General features: G+C 45.2%; 1 protein-coding gene across 2 annotated transcripts in view; it reads right to left on the minus strand.

The window, feature by feature from the left end:
• TNRC18 (trinucleotide repeat containing 18) overlaps positions 1 to 18,192 on the minus strand; it is a 186,118-nt gene that overhangs the window by 55,105 nt on the left and 112,821 nt on the right. For both annotated transcript variants that reach the window (XM_066577234.1, XM_066577232.1), the window contains exons 19-22: positions 12,522 to 12,656; positions 11,768 to 11,903; positions 11,525 to 11,642; positions 1,835 to 1,910 (exon numbers count right to left, since the gene is read on the minus strand). In XM_066577234.1, the coding sequence (XP_066433331.1) occupies positions 1,835 to 1,910; positions 11,525 to 11,642; positions 11,768 to 11,903; positions 12,522 to 12,656 (465 nt within the window). The remainder of the gene's footprint in view (positions 1 to 1,834; positions 1,911 to 11,524; positions 11,643 to 11,767; positions 11,904 to 12,521; positions 12,657 to 18,192) is intronic.

Below are 18,192 nucleotides of genomic sequence, written 5' to 3' on the forward strand. Positions count from 1 at the left end.
GCACGAGCACGCCGGAGCCGGACAGAAGAGGGCAGACTGCGCTAGCGCGTCTAATCCAGGGAGCAGGCGGCGTTTGTCGGCGCCATTGAGACGGGGACGCCAGCACCGGAGGGGGTAAGTGTATAACTTCTGTATGGCCAATATTTAATGCACGATGTATATTACAAAGTGCATTAATATGGCCATACAGAAGTGCTTAACCCCACTTGCTATCGCGGGACAACCCCTTTAATTGCATGGTCAGTGCAGAAAGCCCTGTAGATTTTCCGGGCATGCCACTAAAGGGGTAAACGAAGTGTCGTTCATGCGTTCATATTTAAACCCAACGTTTAGTGAATGAGCCAACGATGATTTTTATGCTGCATACGAGGGGGTGCTGATAAGTATAGAGCCTTGTCCAGGAAAAGTTGAGCTAGTAAGCTGTAAATTGCAGGGTGTACTTGTCTATTTCTCTATATTCAATGATGCAAAAATCAACTACCTATGATTTTACCTTTTTTTTTACCTTCTGGTCCAAAGTGAACATGGCGGCATCTCCAAAGACGTTCAGTGTGGAAGAGCATAGGACCATAATCAGGTTCCTGCTTCTCCAAGTGAAAGGTGTAAAGCAGACCCATGATGAAATGTCACAAGCTTTAGGTGAAAGCGGTCCTTCATATGCAACAGTTAAACGTTGGGTTGGAAATTTAAAAAACCTGTATTTCGGTGTTGAAAGTGAGAAATCCAGTGGAGGCCGGTCTCCGTCTCCTTGCCTGCAAACGTGAAAGCCATCCATGACATGATCACGGAGGACCGCTGAAAATACGCTACATATCTGGGCATATCACGGGAGAGAGATAGTGCCATTATCCACAACGACTGGGGAACGAGAAAGCTTAGAGCCAAGTGGATCCCGGACAGAGAAGACGTGTGGAGACATCGGTGGCTGTGTTGGAACATTTTACAAAAAAGGAGTCGGATTCCCTGGAGAAACTGGTAACTGGTGATGACGGATCTACTGATCCAGAGACAAAGGAACAGTCTAAGGAATGGAGGCGCAGCGGTCCCCCCAGGCCAATAGAAGCTCAGCGTGTAACGGTCAGCGCAGAAGCAAATGGCAACCATTTTTTGGGATAAGAGGGGAGTTCTGCCTGTGGACCTCCCGAAGGGTACAACCAGCAATGCAATATATGACTGTCTGTTATTGGCGAAGCTGAGAGAAAATATTAAGGAAAACTGTAGAAGAAAGGTGTCACCCTGTTGCATGGCAATGTCCCGTCACACACTGCAGGGGCAAGTATTGTAAAAATGATTTTCTTAGGCTTTCAACCGATGCCCCATCCCCCCTAGTCGCCTGACCTGGCTCCGTCTGACTACCATCTGTTCCCCAATCTCAAAAAACACCTAAAGGGACAACGATTTGGGAGGGTTTTGGAGGCAACTAATGCTGCAAATGAGCGGTCTGACCGGCAGTCGGGAGAATTGTATTTACAGGGATATAAAAAGCTGCAGGAGAGATGTGACAAGTGCATGCTGGGAATATGTAGCATAGTGCCGCAGGTTCAGCTTCCTAGCTCACTTCTTTCTGGCTAAGGCTCAATACTCATCAGCACCCCCCCCCCCCCTACAATGAATGATAGAACAAAAGCAAACAATGCATCGCTCATAGTTCAGTTGTTGACGGCGTTTACCCTGAACAATCAGCGGTAGTTTTCGCTCGTTTGAACGACTTGAGCGATAATTGCTCTGTATAAAATGGCATTACGAATTCAAGAGTCCCAAAAACCCTCAGTGCAGTGTTTGCAGTAAATCACTAGTCATGTGTTCAATGGTTGCATTGTTAAGGTACACTCACAGCTTCTTGTAGCAGTTGCTCCTGGCTGTAAATATGCGGACGGTTCCCTCTCTCCCCCTCTATAATCACACGATATCTTCAGTAAATCAGAAGTGGAGAAACATTAATTACAGTTATAGAATGTGAAGGAAAGTACAACAAGCATGCAAACACCGAATTATTAAGGAGACTGTCACCATGTTTCTGTACCCCTCTCTGCAGGCAGCAGGAGGCAGTGATATGTCTGCTGTGTGGATCTCTGCAGTAGTTTAGGAGAAACTTGCATTTTATCAGTAGTAGCACATACATAGACAACTACTTGGGGTAGTCCTGGATATTCATGAGCTGCAGCCTAGCTCCGCCCACTGCTGTCTGCCTATTACTGTGCACAGACAGCTGCCAATCATTGGCTGAATGACAAGTGGGTGTGGCTAGCTGCAGCTCATGAACATGCAAGACTAGTTCTGTGGCTGGCTGCTGCTAATAAAATGCAAAAACTCCTGCACAGATACATACAACAGGCACATCAGAGTAATCAGTGTAACAGGTACTACCTTATGGAGCACTCAGTGAGGATGCAAAAACATGGTGACAGATTGCCTTTAAGGCCATCAATAATGCTGAAAGAAATCATCATGCAAAAACATAAAAAGGGATGCCTGTCCACTTTAATGTAACCCCTTAGTAATGACCAATGTGCCTCTTTCCTGACGTCACTAATGTGCCTTTAATTTGCACATACATCATCATCTTAAGGCGGTGGCTTGGCTCACTGCTGACAGCCAATCCCAATCCCTGACATTGCATACTTTTCTAGTTAGTATAGGGTGCTATAAAATAGCCTAAATCTGTCAAGCACATTTAGGGGATCAGAAATTATAGTATTATCGGGGGACCAAATCTTTAAGATGGGGGAGAGGCGGACTGTTGGCTGATGATACATGCCAGTAATTTACTAGATTGGTTACCCAGCTCAAAAAACATTTGATTACCAGAAAAAAAGAGATGGCGTTGCACCTTTTCCTTTGTAGGTATTCTCCGCCGGCTGCCAACCAGCAGTTTTTATCAATATCAGTAGGACCCCCAGTATATGCTCGCTCCACAGCAGCACTTTTTGTGCCCCCTTTTCCTCCTACAGGCTAGCAGTGGTCTTTTTGATAAAGGAAATAGAGGATTTTTGACATCCTTGTAAATAAGATTGTAAATCCCAAACCCAAAGATTCTCCAGACGAGCGGCATATTCCGCTAGGAACATCTGCAGTTGGTCTAGGATACAATCAGAAGCTTCCAGAAGGGACAAGCAGAGGGGGTGAATCTTTTATGGAAACGGGCAAGGAGAGTTCCATCCAATTAGACAGCAAGTGTAAAATGGCCGAGACTCCAGGAAACAAGGATGGAGACCCAAAAACAGAGTGAAGACGGCTTAATAAATGTCTATGGTCAGCATGACATGAGAACTCTTATAAATTGGGGCAGGAGAGATGCCACAGGTCAAGCCATGCCGCTTTATTGCAGCCAGCCTAGTCTAACCCACCCTCCTAGAACAAGGCCCCCCGCTTCCAAATCTGTCAAGTTGGGGGTCCATAATGATATTCATGTCTCCCATGTATATCAGAGGAGCATCTGGGTATGAGGCCGAAAAGTTGAAACCTTCTGCAATAAGGGCCAGAGATGCAGGAGGTGGATTACAAGACGAGAACATATTGGGCATTACTTTTCTGTGCCTTTACAAATATGAATCTTCCATCTGAGCCCGAACGGACTTCAAACATAAAGAGTTAAAAATTAAAAGGGTCACCCCCCCTGGAATACGGTGCGTGGCACGCATGGTAGGACCATTGTACCCAAGGCTTTTGTACTTTTGGTTGTTGCTGGAGAAGATGTGGCTTTCATGACCAGATTTGTGAAAACAACTCCTGGACCGTTTCCTAACAGAGCCCATATCCTGGATGTCCCATGACAGAATAGTCACTTCAGCCATTTTTAAAAATAGGTATAGAAATAGGAAATAGTCCCTGAGCGCCGTCTAAAGCTCCAAATCCATACAGATTCAGATCCCCAAAGCAGCAAATTGAACATGCAACATAGTGAATATTAATAGTGCATGTCAATCTAGCTGTAGAAAGCATATCAAACATCACATATCAAAAGCAATCCACAGAATCTGCCCAATTTCAGACCAGGAAATTCTTCAGATGTCTATAGCAGAAAAGGGGAGTCCCCAGTCTGCTCTTTGCCCGCCGCATCTCCTTCAGAGAAGCGACCGCTGGGCGAAGGCTGCCTGTTAAGCTGGTGGCCGACGTTCAGCAGTGATGTGGCCACCAGAGCGCACACTGGCTCCACGGACCATCACTGGCTCCGATGATGTTCACCATGAGCCACTCCGAGGGAACTTCCGAACGCAATCTGAGTGAATAGGAGCTCAGGATAAGAAGATTTAGTCGGTGTAAAGCAGGAGCTCCAACGTTTGGCCATGTTGAGCAGAAGCCACGTGCTCAATTACCTTTATGCAGCTAACTACATGGGTCTCTTGAGGGAGGTTAGCTCAGATCTATACACCTGGCTTGGCCGCAGTTCGATCAACATTAACATCCTCCCCCGAATCCTCTACGTCTTCCAGGCCTTACCCATCTTTATTTCCCGACATTTCTTCAGACATTCAAATTCTATACTTAACCCCTTAACGACGGCCCCATCGGGATTCTACGTCCTCAGAAAGTGGGCTTTAATCCTAGAGGACATAGTTTTATACGTCCTCTTAGGATTAATGCCCACTTGCCTGAGGACGTGACAGCTCCATGCTGTCGGTGCCCGAAGGTAGCCGACAGCATGGAGCTGTCATCCCAGGATGCGGGCAGTCCCCCGCCCCCCCCGGCATTGCAAAAAAGTAAATAAAACAGTGTTAAAAAGTAGTAATTCAGCTGCCCTGATGGATCGGATCCATCAGGGCAGCTGAAAATACTCACCAGGCTTGTCCACGGTGTCCCCCAAAGATCGGGTCCTCCCGGACCCGCCGCCGGCCTTCTGCGTATGCGCAGAAGCCCGGGAGCCCCCGGCAAATTTGAAATCTCCTGGCTCCTGAAGGTAGCCGGAAACCAGGAGGTGTTACCGGGGACCGCTGTGAGCGGTTCCCAGGCACGCGATTGCCGCTATCCATTGGATAGCGGCGATCGTGAAAATTTTTAAAAAAAAGTCAGTTTCACCTCCCCTCATGGATCGGATCCATGAGGGGAGGTGAAAATACTCACCTAAGTCGTCACCAATGTCCCGGGACCCGAAGTCCCCGTCTGCGCATGCGCGCCTGATGATTGACATCGGGCGCGTGCACAGAGGGGCTCAAGCCCCGGGAAATTTAAACTCCCTCTGTTCCTGGCTGCCATGTGCCAGGAGCAGAGAGAATATACCGGGGACATGATCACTGTTATCATCCAATGGATGACAGTGATCATGTAAAGTAAAAAAAAAGTGTAAAAAGTAAAAAAAAAGTTTAAAAAGTAAAAGTAAAAAAAAAAAGTTTAAAATAAAAAAAGCTTGCGTTTCATCTCCCCCCACGGATCATATCCATGAGAGAGGATGAAATGACGTACCTAAGGCCCACGGATTTATCTGCGGACCTTACCCCCGCTTCTGCGCACGCAGCCGTCGCCAAAATGGCAGGCGCATGCGCAAAAGCTGTGGATTGCCAAGATAATTTAAAATCTCCCTGCTCCTGGCTACAAAACTTAGCCGAGACCCTGGAGATTTCATGGGGGGGCCGCGGTGAGCGGTTCCTGATCACGTGTTCGCCATTATCCAATTGATAATGGTGATCACGTAAAAGTAAAAAAAATAGGTGAAGGTTCATCTCCCCTCACCGATGCGATCGGTGAGAGGAGATGAAACTTTTTACCAGAGGCCTCCATATTTGCACCCTGACGCGATCTTCCTCCGTGAACTTTCCCGGATTCTGAGCATGCGACCGCCGGCAAAACACCGGACACATGCGCAGGAGGCGGGGAGCCCAGGAAATTTAAAATCTCCTTGCTCCCAGCGACCAACAGTCGCCGAGAGCCCGGAGCAGTGACGGGTGGCCTCGTTGAGCGGTCCCCAGTCACGTGAAAAAAAGGTAGCGATCTACCTTAGGTTGGTCTCACATGACCGGATAGGAATTACGGATTCCGCATGCATCTGATCCGCGGTAATAAGCAGATCAATCGCATTGGATTACACAATTCCGCTCACATTAGCGGGTCGGAATTACGTAATCCACTCGCAGAAAAGAGAACGCAGCAGGTTCTATTTTACTGCGGATATCCGCAACATAGAGCCTATTGTGCACCATGGTCGCGGATATACCCGCTGCCCATACGCAACTACCCTGTATACGGGCTGCTGGTACCCGCGTCATCGCTAAGCGGGGGTGCAGAAAATGCAGAAAAAAAAGGACTAAGCATGACCGCCTGTGTGAGTACGCAGTTATGCGCAGTACATTACGCGGCCGCACGCAGGGTCACAGTCGGGCTCACAGCTGGGATCCACTGCGGGCCTCCACAAGCAGATTCCACCTACGGCTGCGTGAGCCCGGCGTTATTCAGACCGCTACCTGTAATACGTAATTTACAGGAAGCCCCGGGAACGCTCGCCTTCCTGCAGTTCCAGGAGCAGCTTGTTGAGTGCCTTCTGTGCGAGACTGCCGCACCTCATCAAGCTTACGGAGACTCACAGAGCACCCCTTTTTTACACCCCATATCCGCTACTGAGGTCACGAAAGACCCCAAAAAAGCATGAGAGGAGGGGGGATACACGGTTTTATTGGCCCTTGTACCCATCCCAACCAGCCTCCGTAATTACCCCTGTCTTCGGAAATACCACACAGTTCACATTATTACTTTAATCTAAGATTTGGGGGAACGCCGAAAAGGGCGCAGAGGGGGGATATTTTTAGGGAGTCAATTTTTATTCCGCACAAGTGGGCAATGGGGCCTGGGATTTATTCAGCTGTGCCCTGCAATCCAACGGGTGTTCCCTGCATTACAGGCCTTGCCATGTGTCCTTTAAGTAGATTAGGGCCACAAGTGGTATGTTTTTGAACACGGGACAAACGGGGGTATGCATTTTGGGGTGAAGGTCTTCATTCCTATGTAAACTGTACAAAAAAAACAGTTTTTAATTTGACAAAATTGCCAAAAAAATGTAAATCGTAATGTTTTCCTTCTGCTTTGCTTAGATTTATTCAAATACTGTGGGGTCAAAATACGCAATACACCGAACGATTGCAACTAACTGCCCCGGAAAACTTCTCAAGAACTTACAAAAGCAGATGATGACGTTCATATGGGGGGGGGGAGGCCAAGAGTGGCAGCATCCATCATGTATAGCCCGAGGGGACAAGGTGGTATGGGCGTCCCTAATTTAATCGCATACCACAGGGCGATCATAGTCTCCCAGCTGAGAGCATGGTGCATCTCACACCCAGGGATAAGCTGGCCTAATACAGAGCAAGATATAATGGGGAAAAGATCCCTTAAGAATCTATTAGCAACGAGCCTAAACCCCGACATAAAACTCATGAAGAATCATACGATCAATACAGCAATAACCACATGGAAGCTTCTGATACAACTGTCCAGGAACCATGTTCCTAATAAACTTGTTCCCCTTCCACTGGGAATCCTGGAATACTGGTTGGATAATCTACAAGTACAAGCCTGGTCAAATAAAGGTATTAAATTAATATCAGATGAATAGGAATGGAGTAACTATGAAAACATTCAAATCTCTCCAGTTGGAATTCGGCCTTGCAGACAAGGAATCCCTAATATATTCTCAAATTCGTGGCATACTAGCATCCTCCACTTCCTGGAATCTATATCTACCATCATACCTATACAGTTTCATATTTGACCCCCCACCTTATAAACTAAGACTTAAAAATATCTACGATATTTTTTGTGGAAATGGAAATCACGACCCAAATCCACGGAAAAAAATACACTTCCTAAATTGGGAAAGGGAGCTGGGTAAGTCCTTCCCAACAGAACAATGGAACATAGCACATCAATGGGCTATAAAAGCATCCTCCAGCGCATCCCTTCTGGAGGTTCATAACAAAGTAGCCACAAGATGGCATAGAACCCCGGTCAGACTTTCCGACTTTTTTGCAGAAGTATCTGATAAATGCTGGAGAGACTGCGGAGATCGAGGATCACTCCTCCATATCTTCTGGGGTTGCCCCAATATCCAGGTTCTGTGGAGGGATTTTTTTGTCTTATTCAAAAATATTACAGGAACGGACATCCCACCCACACTCGAATTAGCAATGCTATTGCTAGGCATAAATAACATCCCAAGGGAAGTTAGGAGGTTGGCAGCACACGGTCTCCTCTCTTGCTTAGATTTATTCAAACATTGTAGTGTAAAAATACACAGTACACCCCTAGATAAATTCGTTAAGGGGTCTAGTTTTCAAAATGGGGTCATTTGTGGGGGTTCTCTGTCGTTTTGGCCGCTCAAGGGCTCTACAAGTGGGCAATGGGACCTAAATCACCTTCATGCTAAATTTCTGTTCTGAAAACCACCGACTACCGTACTCCTTTCGTTTTGGGCCCCGTTGTGCATCCACACATAAGATTAGGGCCACAATGGGTATGTATCTGAAAACGGGACAAACAGGGGTATCCATGTTGGGGTGCAAGTCTTCATTCATGTGTGTGCTGTACAAAAAAGACAGTTTTTAAAACGACAGAATTGCCAAAAAAAAGAAAATCACATTTTTTTCCTTTTGCTTTGCTTGAATTCATTCAAAAACTGTGGGGTCAAAATGGTCAGTACACCCCTAGATAAATTCGTTAAGGGGTCTAGTTTTCAAAATGGGGTCACTTGTGGGGGTTCTCTTTGGATTTGGCCACTCAAGAGCTCTACAAAAGTGCTATAGGCCTAAAACGCCTTCAAGCAAAATCTATGTTCTGAAAGACACCGACTACTCCTTTCATTTTGGGTCCCGTTGTGCATCCAGACATAAGATTAGGGCCACAATGGGTATGTCTCTGAACACGGGAGAAAAGGGGGTATCCATTTTGGGGTGTAAATCCTCATTTTCATGGGCACTATAGGAAAAAAATATGTCTTTAAAATGACATATTTGCAAAAATATGAAATTTTATTTTTTCTCCTCTAAATTGAATTAATTCCTGAAAAAAAAACTGGTGGGGTCAAAATACTCCTGACACCCCTCAGTGAATACATTAAGGGGTGTAGTTTTTAAAATGGGGTCATTTTGGGGGGGGGGGTATCTATTATTCTGACACTCATGAGCCTTTGCAAACTTGGCTTGGTGCAGGAAAACAAAGTGCTCCTCAAAATGCTGAAAAGTAATGTTAAATTTGTACGTCATCTAAATGGTTAAAAAAAACACACGTTTTTCAAGTGTGCATTCAGAATAAAGTAAACAGATGGAAATATATATCTTATCAAAAATTTGTACAGTATGTTTGGACATATTTGAGATATTACAGTTAAAAATGTGAAAAAAATGACAATTTTTTCAAAATTTTTCCAATATTGGTACTTTTAATAAATATACACAAATTATATCGGTCTCTTTTTACAACCAAAATGAAGTACAACATGTGGCGAAAAAACAATGTCAGAATCACTGGGATATGTAAAGCCTTTACGGAGTTATGCCACGTTGAACGACGCATGTCAGATTTTTAAAATTTGGCTCCGTCACTAAGGCGCAAACAGGCTTCGTCACTAAGGTGTTAAATTTATCTGGGTGGGCAGACCCACCCGTGCTGCTCGATCCACACTCACAAGGCCTAAATCAGAGCGAGGACTAGGCCTTCCAGACATTATGCCACACTACCAAGCATTCCACTTACTACAGGTTGGCGACTGGCAAACAGATCTCAAACAATGGGTCTCTGTAGAGCAGGTATCTCTGCCCCGTACCCTTGACTACACGGCCTTGGCTCCAAACCAATCTCCACACAAGCTAAAACCCACCCCATAATTGGTCATATTCTGAAGGCAATTTCCTTCATCTTGGGAAATCCAGCCTTTCCTCCCAGTACGGAGAGTGGGATCCTCAGTCAATGGATCTCCAACCACAAACTGAGCACATAAGTTTCTCCAGACAAGACTATGGACTATCCGCAGATGCGCTGGGAGAAATCATGGTTTAATTGGATAGAATTTCAAGACTCTCCGAAACATAGAACCATATTTAATCATTAAGCTCCCAAGTGCTCTAAACTAACCTACCTCAGACCCACAAGTATCCTTTGTTGCTCCATTCACTTTCCCGCATTTCATCTCTCCACTCGCAAAAAATCTCCTTTTTCAACCCAACCCCCCCTCGCATCTTTTCTCCTTTTTGCGCCAGTCTCACAACTTTTCCAAAAAAAGTAGGTGGGGCCTGTTGGGCAGGAGTGTGGTTACTGGTGACAGGCCAGCCCCTCTCTGCACGAAGGAGAGAATGAAGACACCGGGAGCGGGTAAGCCACACGCCTCTGCAGGGGCACGGTCCACACACCGCTGCGAGAATTCTTGCAGCGGGATCCGACCCGGCCGTCTGCAGGCGGCCTAGATCTAATAAAATTCATGTCAAACACTTGCGCAAATTACGTCTGACCTGACGTACATTTCTGTGAATTAGCACGGACCTGGCATACATTTCAAGTTGCATGGACCTTTCAGGATACGCGGCACACTAGGCCTTGGCCTCTTCATGTTGTATTATGTAAACCAAAGGAAAAAAAGGAAGGTTAGACCCTGTAGACCCAACAATAGGGACACGGGAGGTCGGCAGAGAGGTTTCATCCGTTAGTCATTGTCAGGAACCGTATAGGTAAATTACTATGGAACACAATCTTCGATGTATTTTTGAAGTAACAACGTCAAGGCCCCCTTTATTAAGCCTCGTTACTCCTGAACTCGCTGCAATACAAACCTTTGGATGACATCTCTACTGACCTCCTGTGTCCCTGTTATTGGGCCTACAGCAGGGGGGGGGGGGGGGGGGTTGAGGTAGATATCATTGGTCTCACATTTCGCCCTGAGGAAGTTTTACCACAGATTTTGTTCATCCTACGTCATCACTTTCAGATTGAGGTCATGTCCTTGAATGCCATCTTTCCCTTTGGTTTACCAGCTCTCTCCCGGACCTATGATATGGGTGTTATGAAACGGGTGCACTCCTGAGGGGATATCCTGGATGGACGGGGGCTCCTCCTATCCCATTGAGGTTCTAAGCACTAGGCTGCCTACACTGATGGGTGTAATGGTCTACCTCGGTTCCCGTACTTACACCAGGCAAGTCCATGGTTTAGCACTTTTCTTTTTTGTATCTTGACAAACAGTACATATTCTCGTATTAAGCGGCAGGGCAAATCATACTAAGGCCTAGGAAATGCGGGCCTGCCCAGCAATGTACAGAGCTGTGCTCGCTCTGGCACACCACTTGTTGCAGGTTCACAGCATCTCCTGCAAATAGTGGACTGCCAGGGGTGCAGGGCGTTACATGCCCACTCTTCTGATATTGAGGAGCTATCCTGATCCTAGGTTACCAATATCGTAGCCACACAAAATCCCTTCAACTTTTCCTGAATAGGTTTACTACCCTTTGTACTTGTTATACATAATTAAGTGTTTTACGTAAACCGTAATAATCCAACAAATGTAAAATCCGTCATGTTTTATTAATAGATATATAGGAGAACATTGACTCACATGTCTGGAGAATGAACCGTCTGCACATGACCGGCATACAGTAGTTTGTCATCCATTGGAATCAAAACACGGAGGCCGTCTTTTAATTCTTCTTTATCGATAACACAAGAACGAGGTGCTAAACAAAAAAAAAAGGAAAACAACTAGAAAATAAAAAGTAGTAAGAATAAAAATACAAAAACAATAACAGGCACTTCTAGATTTTGGTATCCAGAGGTTTCCGTTTTACCGCTGAACACTTACCCGGTGTAACTGGTCTCTCCGGGTTCACTGGAAGAGAAAAATTCTCATCTTCAGAGAAGCTGCTGTCCTGATTGGGCTCGAAGTCTTCTTCTGCAGCCATACTTTCCATCAGCTTGCTGACCGCTCCACATTTACTCTGAAAGGAACACATTAAATGCAATGAGCGTCCGTCACAAAGTTCTTTTGTCCAATATCAAGCTGTGTGAACGTGCCGAAGATCAGGTGACAAACGCTCGTTCATCGGCTGATTGGCTCAGTTGTGGCTCGTTCGCTGCATAACATGTGGACAGGAAGATGTGCAGCTAACCAGTGATAGCGGTATGAGGACCAGATCGCCGGCCTGTGTGAAGCATAATGGACGAGCGTTGACCAAGAAGCTCATTGTTGGTCAGCGCTTGTTGCACCTGCCGATAACTGGCTTGTGTAAGAGAAGCCCAAGGATGCCTTCACACTTGGGATTGCGATATCGTTGCGTTTTTTTAACGCGAATGTCAATAGGACTTTCTAAAGTTAAAAACGCATTGCACAAAAATCGTAAAGCACAAACTTGCAATTTTTGTGCGGTGCGTTTTTAACATTAGAAAGTACTATGGATATTCGCGTTAAAAAAAGCAGCGATGTCGCGATCGCAAGTGTGAAGGCATCCTTGGTTTGGAAGAGTCTGGATTTGATGGGCATTTAATCTATCTAATTCACTCCACAGCTGTCATTTTTCAGTTTTCCTGTTCCTAATGAAGGTCATTTGGGTTCTTACCTCTTCTTTGAAACCCTTAGGCTTCAGTTTATTTTTTCGACTATAAGGCAGACAATTACTTTCACTGAGCGGATTCGGAGGCAACGATCCACCCGCATCTGAGGAAGCCAGGCAGGAAGACTCCAGCTTTTTCTTCTAAAGGAAAACAAGAGAAAACACTACGTCACACACATTCACATCATCGTCTGACTTCATGATTTACAGCGTTGACTCAAAAAAAACCCCCCAAAAACCCCACACAGACAGTCACAAAAACTGCTGGTTTAAAATTAAATAAATAAAATAGTGTGTGAAACCACCGTTCCTGTATAAATGACCCTCCGGGTTTCAAACAAAACTGCCACAGGACCGGAGAAAGTTTATGACTCGCAGTAGTTGTTCTCTGAAGTGTCTATAATCCAACAGTTCTTGGCCAGCTACCTAATGCATACTGTGCACTGTTCTCCGATTGGCCAGCACTAATCATGTGAGCAGCCTTGGCCAATCAGAGGAAGGTATAGTTCATTGCTACATGTAACACTATCAAGAAACTGTAGGAATCAGCTAGTCTGAAGATTGTGTTGGCCATTTTAGATGGGCAAAAACCGGACCTGGAACTGGTGGACTGGAGGCTAGGCAGACGGGAACTGCTAAGAATTTTGTCCTGAAACCTGAAGGTTACTTTAAAGGTATCTTCACACGCAGGGTTTGTGGAAGTTTTTCATGCAGATTTCTGAGTCAAAGCCAGAAGTGGATTCAGGTGACACAGCAGCCAGTAGGCCCAACAAAGACCTCCAGGTCTGCCAGGAACAGAATCCTATTAGGACCAGCTGTAGGCACTACCCATTGGAAAGCTGTTTGCACTAATCATGTGGTACAGTGTATTATGCAAAGATTTGGATGACTGCATCTTTAAGTCTCTCTGTAGGATTAAAGTGTAAAAAAACAATCAAAGGTTACCAGAGTGCACCCGCTACTTTAGCGTAGTTGGTGCACTGTGTAGTAAGGGCAGGCCTCACTGGGCAGATGTACCAACCAGCGGGGCAGTAAGATGGTGACTCAGTGTTACCGAGACAGGTCTGAAGCCTCGTCCAGAGAATGCCCTTCTGAAGGCAGAAAACCGCCTGTAACTGATACTGCAAATCAGGGCGCCCCATCGTCGTAGTGTGCGGCCTCAGCTACTGTTACCAAGATTGCTGAGAATCTAGTGAAGAGTGATCTGTGATGTACGGGGGGAGTCAAGGATATATGATTAAGACTAGTGCTGAGGAGCATCAACATAAGAACACACAGCCAGAAAGGGTGAGAGCAATGTGCCATCCAGAACTACTCCGCCTCGAGGGTGTGAGAAGGTAAGTACTCGAAGAACTGCTGAAACAAAGACAAACCGCAACACAAATACTCACTCATGGGAAAGGTAAGGAGGCTGTACGGTAGACTGACTTAGAGAAGCTGGCAGAGTCTAGTAGACACACGATAACCTGCTCTACGGAAGGAAGGAATGAGCGGTCTGGTAGCAGTCATAACAGCGTGGTTATGAAGATACCAGCTGACTGATATTTGGGGCATGGTATGACCATGTTAAATAGGGATGAACATATGAAATTATCCTTCTGTCCAGTGTTTGCCAACATAACAGAAGAAGATCCTAGTATAAAATGGCGCGGCATGCAACCTGTAGCTCCTGGGAACGTGAAGGTGTGCTACGTAGACTGTAGCAGGAGCAGTTATTCCATGGATGGAAGTGTTCTACATCCCGTAGATACCATGCCTGACCGTAGAAGAGCTCTGTGTAGGGGTGGAATGTGACTGTCAACCTCCAGGGCAGAGGATAGTAGTAGTAATGGCAAGTATACCATTACATGATGATTGTAGTATCAGAGTCCACCAGTAATATATATATTCTCGTCAGAGGAGAATGAAGCAGCCTTTCACTGACTATCATTGCTTAAACCTGTCAGATACAGAGTTGAGCAATAGTACAGTCCTTACACCTTATAGGAGGCAATGAGGTTACCTAACAGTGGCGTGCATAAAAAAAATGATGCCACATACGGGAAGGCCCTGTATCAAGCCAAGATATTTGCACCTCCTAAGGAGGGGGGTTATGAGGCTGCCTTACACTACTATACACTGCATGAACTGCAAAGTGTAGCCAGAATATGTCCCTTCTTTAGAGGCGATAAGATGGCAGTCTGATAGCGGTCGTTGCAATCATGACCAAAACCACACAGTTGAGATTCAGTGACTCTGCCCTAGTAAATAACACTGGAGAACACATTTTTTGGTAACTGAGATGTTAAAACTTTTGGGGTCATAGTTCCTGAAAATAACATTAGTTTTACTCAATCAGGTCTGCGTATCAGGATATGACATATGTCCGTTTAAATGTCCACATATTATATTATACATGTAATGACCGCCAAACAAAAGCTGAAGGTATAAAGATAAATGCAGAGAACATGAATAAAACAAAAAACTTTCTTCATTGAGACACATCGATGAAAATACATTTTTTTGTGATTTCCGTTGATAAGATGTTTCCAGAGAGATTCAAGCTTCAGAGCTGGGAGTTCTCTAGTAACTGCTTGGGTAAGAATACAAGGAGAGAACAGAAAGGACACCATTGTAGGCATTTACTGTAGGCCGCCTGGACAAGCAGAAGATATGGAGGAACTCTTTCTACATTGGACGGCCAAGCTCTCAAAAAAGCCCAACATAGTGATCATGGGAGATTTTACCTATCAGACATTTGTTGGGAATCTCTCAGGTAAAAGTAATGGATCCAACAAATTCTTATCCGCTCTCGCTGACAACTTTATCTTCCAAAAGGTAGAAGAGAAAACAAGGGGATCTGCTATCTTGGACCAAATTCTTACCAACAGGGAGGGAATGGTTGAGGGAGTAAGGGTGGCTGGGACCTTAGGAGGCAGTGATCATAATATCCTTGGATGTTGGATAACAAAGGGAGGAAGACCTAAGAAGACTCAGACCTCAAGGTTGGATTTCAGAAAGGCAGATTTTAATGAACTCAGAAAGAGGAGAGGAAGAATCCAATGGCTGGATGTTCCGAAGGAAAGAAATGTCCAAGAAGGTTGGGAAATATTGTGAAATGAGATTCTCAAAGCACAATCGTTAACAATCCCTAAAAGAGGGATGGGAGGCATTTAAAGAGACCAGAATGGATTAACACACAACTTGCGCACATGTTAAAAATGAGGAAAATATGTTTATCAAATGGAAAGAGGGGGAATATCTAAAGACGAACATAATGCCGTCTGCAGAAACTGTAGGGCAAGTGTCAGGAAAGCTAATAATGAATGGAGGCTTGTAAGAGGCCAAAAGCAATAAAAATGGATTTTGGGGGTATGTCAAAAGGAAAGGAAAAGTCAAAGATGCTATTAGATGCTTACAAGATGAAAATGGTGAATTGGTTAAGAATGATGTTGAGAAGGGCGGACACTTTTAAATTACTATTTTGTATCTGTTTTCTCTAAGAAAGTAGATGGAACATCAACTGATCCTCCCTGTGCTATTGGGAGAATAAAAGAATGCAGGCTATCTGTAAGCAGAGAGATGGTGAGAGAACACTTAGCTAACTTAAATGAATTCAAGTCTCAAGGTCCAGATGAATTACATCCTAGGATACTGAAGGAAGCAGCCGAGGTAATTGCTGAACCACTCGCCATAATCTTTGAAAATTCCTGGAGAACAGAAATCCCAGAAGCTTGGAAAAGTGCAAGTGTCATTTTTGCTGCAGTGTCTTCACTATAAAAGGACGACCTCGGCAAAGAGAGCGAAATTGCATTTTTCCCCCCCATTTCCTTCCACGTAATTTTTTTTTTCACATTAACATTATATGGTACATTAAACAGTATCATTCAAAAATACAACTCGTCCTGCAAAAAAACAAGCCCTCATACATCTACATTGACGAAAAAGATAGTTCTGATTTTTTGAAAGTGGGGAAGAGAAACAAACAAAAAATAAATTCTTCAGAGGTTAAAAGGGACTGTTCCAAGTTAAAAATTATCTCCTTATTCACAAGATAAGAGATAATTGATAAGTGGGGGCCCAACAGCCGAGACCTCCATCTAAAGCATCGGAGTTCTAAAGACCCCCATATGAATAAAGCTGGGGTCATGCACCACTTCATACAATCGCTGAGTAAGAGCAATCAGCAATCTCTTGCGCTCTAACTAAATTAATGGATAAAATGAAGTTTGATACACTGTTAGCCAGCAGAGCAAAATGTGATTCTTCCCAGCAAGAGAAACCACATCATCTTGTAGATATGAAACCTTTTACTGGTTAACACAAATACATGATGTAATAACAGCGAGCTTGCGAACCAACGCAGGGTTCTTCTTCAGGCTTATGGAATAGATCTGAACATGCATTTATACATACATTCATATACAAAGGCACAGACATGGTGGGATTAAGTAAGAAGTCACCGGAGCGCGGGGATTCGGGTAAGTACTATCCGTTTGTTTTTTTTTAAACCCCTGCATCGAGTTTGTCTCGCGACGAACGGGGGGGGCTATTGAAAAAAAAAACCCGTTTCGGCACGGGACAACCCCTTTAAGTTTACTTTTAAAGGAGATCTTTAGACTGAGATTAACATCATTATCACATTCTTTAGTTCATGAAGTTAAAACGGCAAACCTCAGGAAACGCTTACACATTTCACGTCAATGTGACTCGTACCTATGTGAGATGTATAAGATTCATATCGACACCGTGACACTTCTCACAATATATGCCAGTTTAACTTAAAGTGGTTGTACCAGAATCAACTTTTATGACTATCCTGCGTCACCGCAGGGTTGCTTTTTCCACCCGCAGTAATGTGAGAATGCATGGAGTGGTGGTCGCTGCTCCATTTATTTCAATGGGGCTGACAGAAATAGCAGAGTACAAGCGCTCGGCTATTTCCGGCAGTCCCACTGAAAATGTATGGAGTGACACCGCATATGCATGACTGCTGCTCCATTCAATCCTCTCACTGAGCAGCAAGCCCAGTGATAAGGAGGGGCACATAGGACTCCCCGTCCTTGGCAATGGTGGCGGTCTCAATGATAAGGCCCCTCCGCCAATCATACTTTTATCATATATTCCAGAGATAGGTGATAAAGGTTGCTTCTGGTACAATCCCCTTAATGAAATGAAGGGCTGGTTTATTTGCTGGTGCTGGATTCAAGGTGTTAGCAGTCACTGCCAGTAATCACCACGGACAGGCCATGATTCACAGATCAAACATAAATCTTTGGTACTGTATATGGGTATTAGTGTATCTTGACGCCACCAGGAAGTCCTGCTGGTGTCAAGATAGACAGGTGGGGGGACATGTGCTCATCGTTTAGGTCCTAGAAGGCACTAACGATTGGCAGCTGTGGAGTCCCAGTGCCTTAGGAGCGGTGAACTCTCATCCCCAGTGAGGCAGTGGGCGGATGAAATGTGAGGGCAGCTGCGGAGCCCCGATGCCTTAGGAGCGGTGAGCACTCATCAACACCGAAGAACTGCCGAGAAGAAATGTGAGAGGCACGACCCAGCAGACACAAGCGGATGCCCGGCTCTCACAGCGGCAGACCTCATTGGGAGCGATGAGTGGCGGAGCGGCCATGAGTGAACATTGAGGCGCTGGACGGCAGGCTGTTCCGACAGAGGCAGACCACATGCACACCCAGCA

This window comes from Eleutherodactylus coqui, chromosome 8 (assembly GCF_035609145.1).
Source record: "Eleutherodactylus coqui strain aEleCoq1 chromosome 8, aEleCoq1.hap1, whole genome shotgun sequence".
Taxonomy (NCBI): Eukaryota; Metazoa; Chordata; class Amphibia; order Anura; family Eleutherodactylidae; genus Eleutherodactylus; species Eleutherodactylus coqui.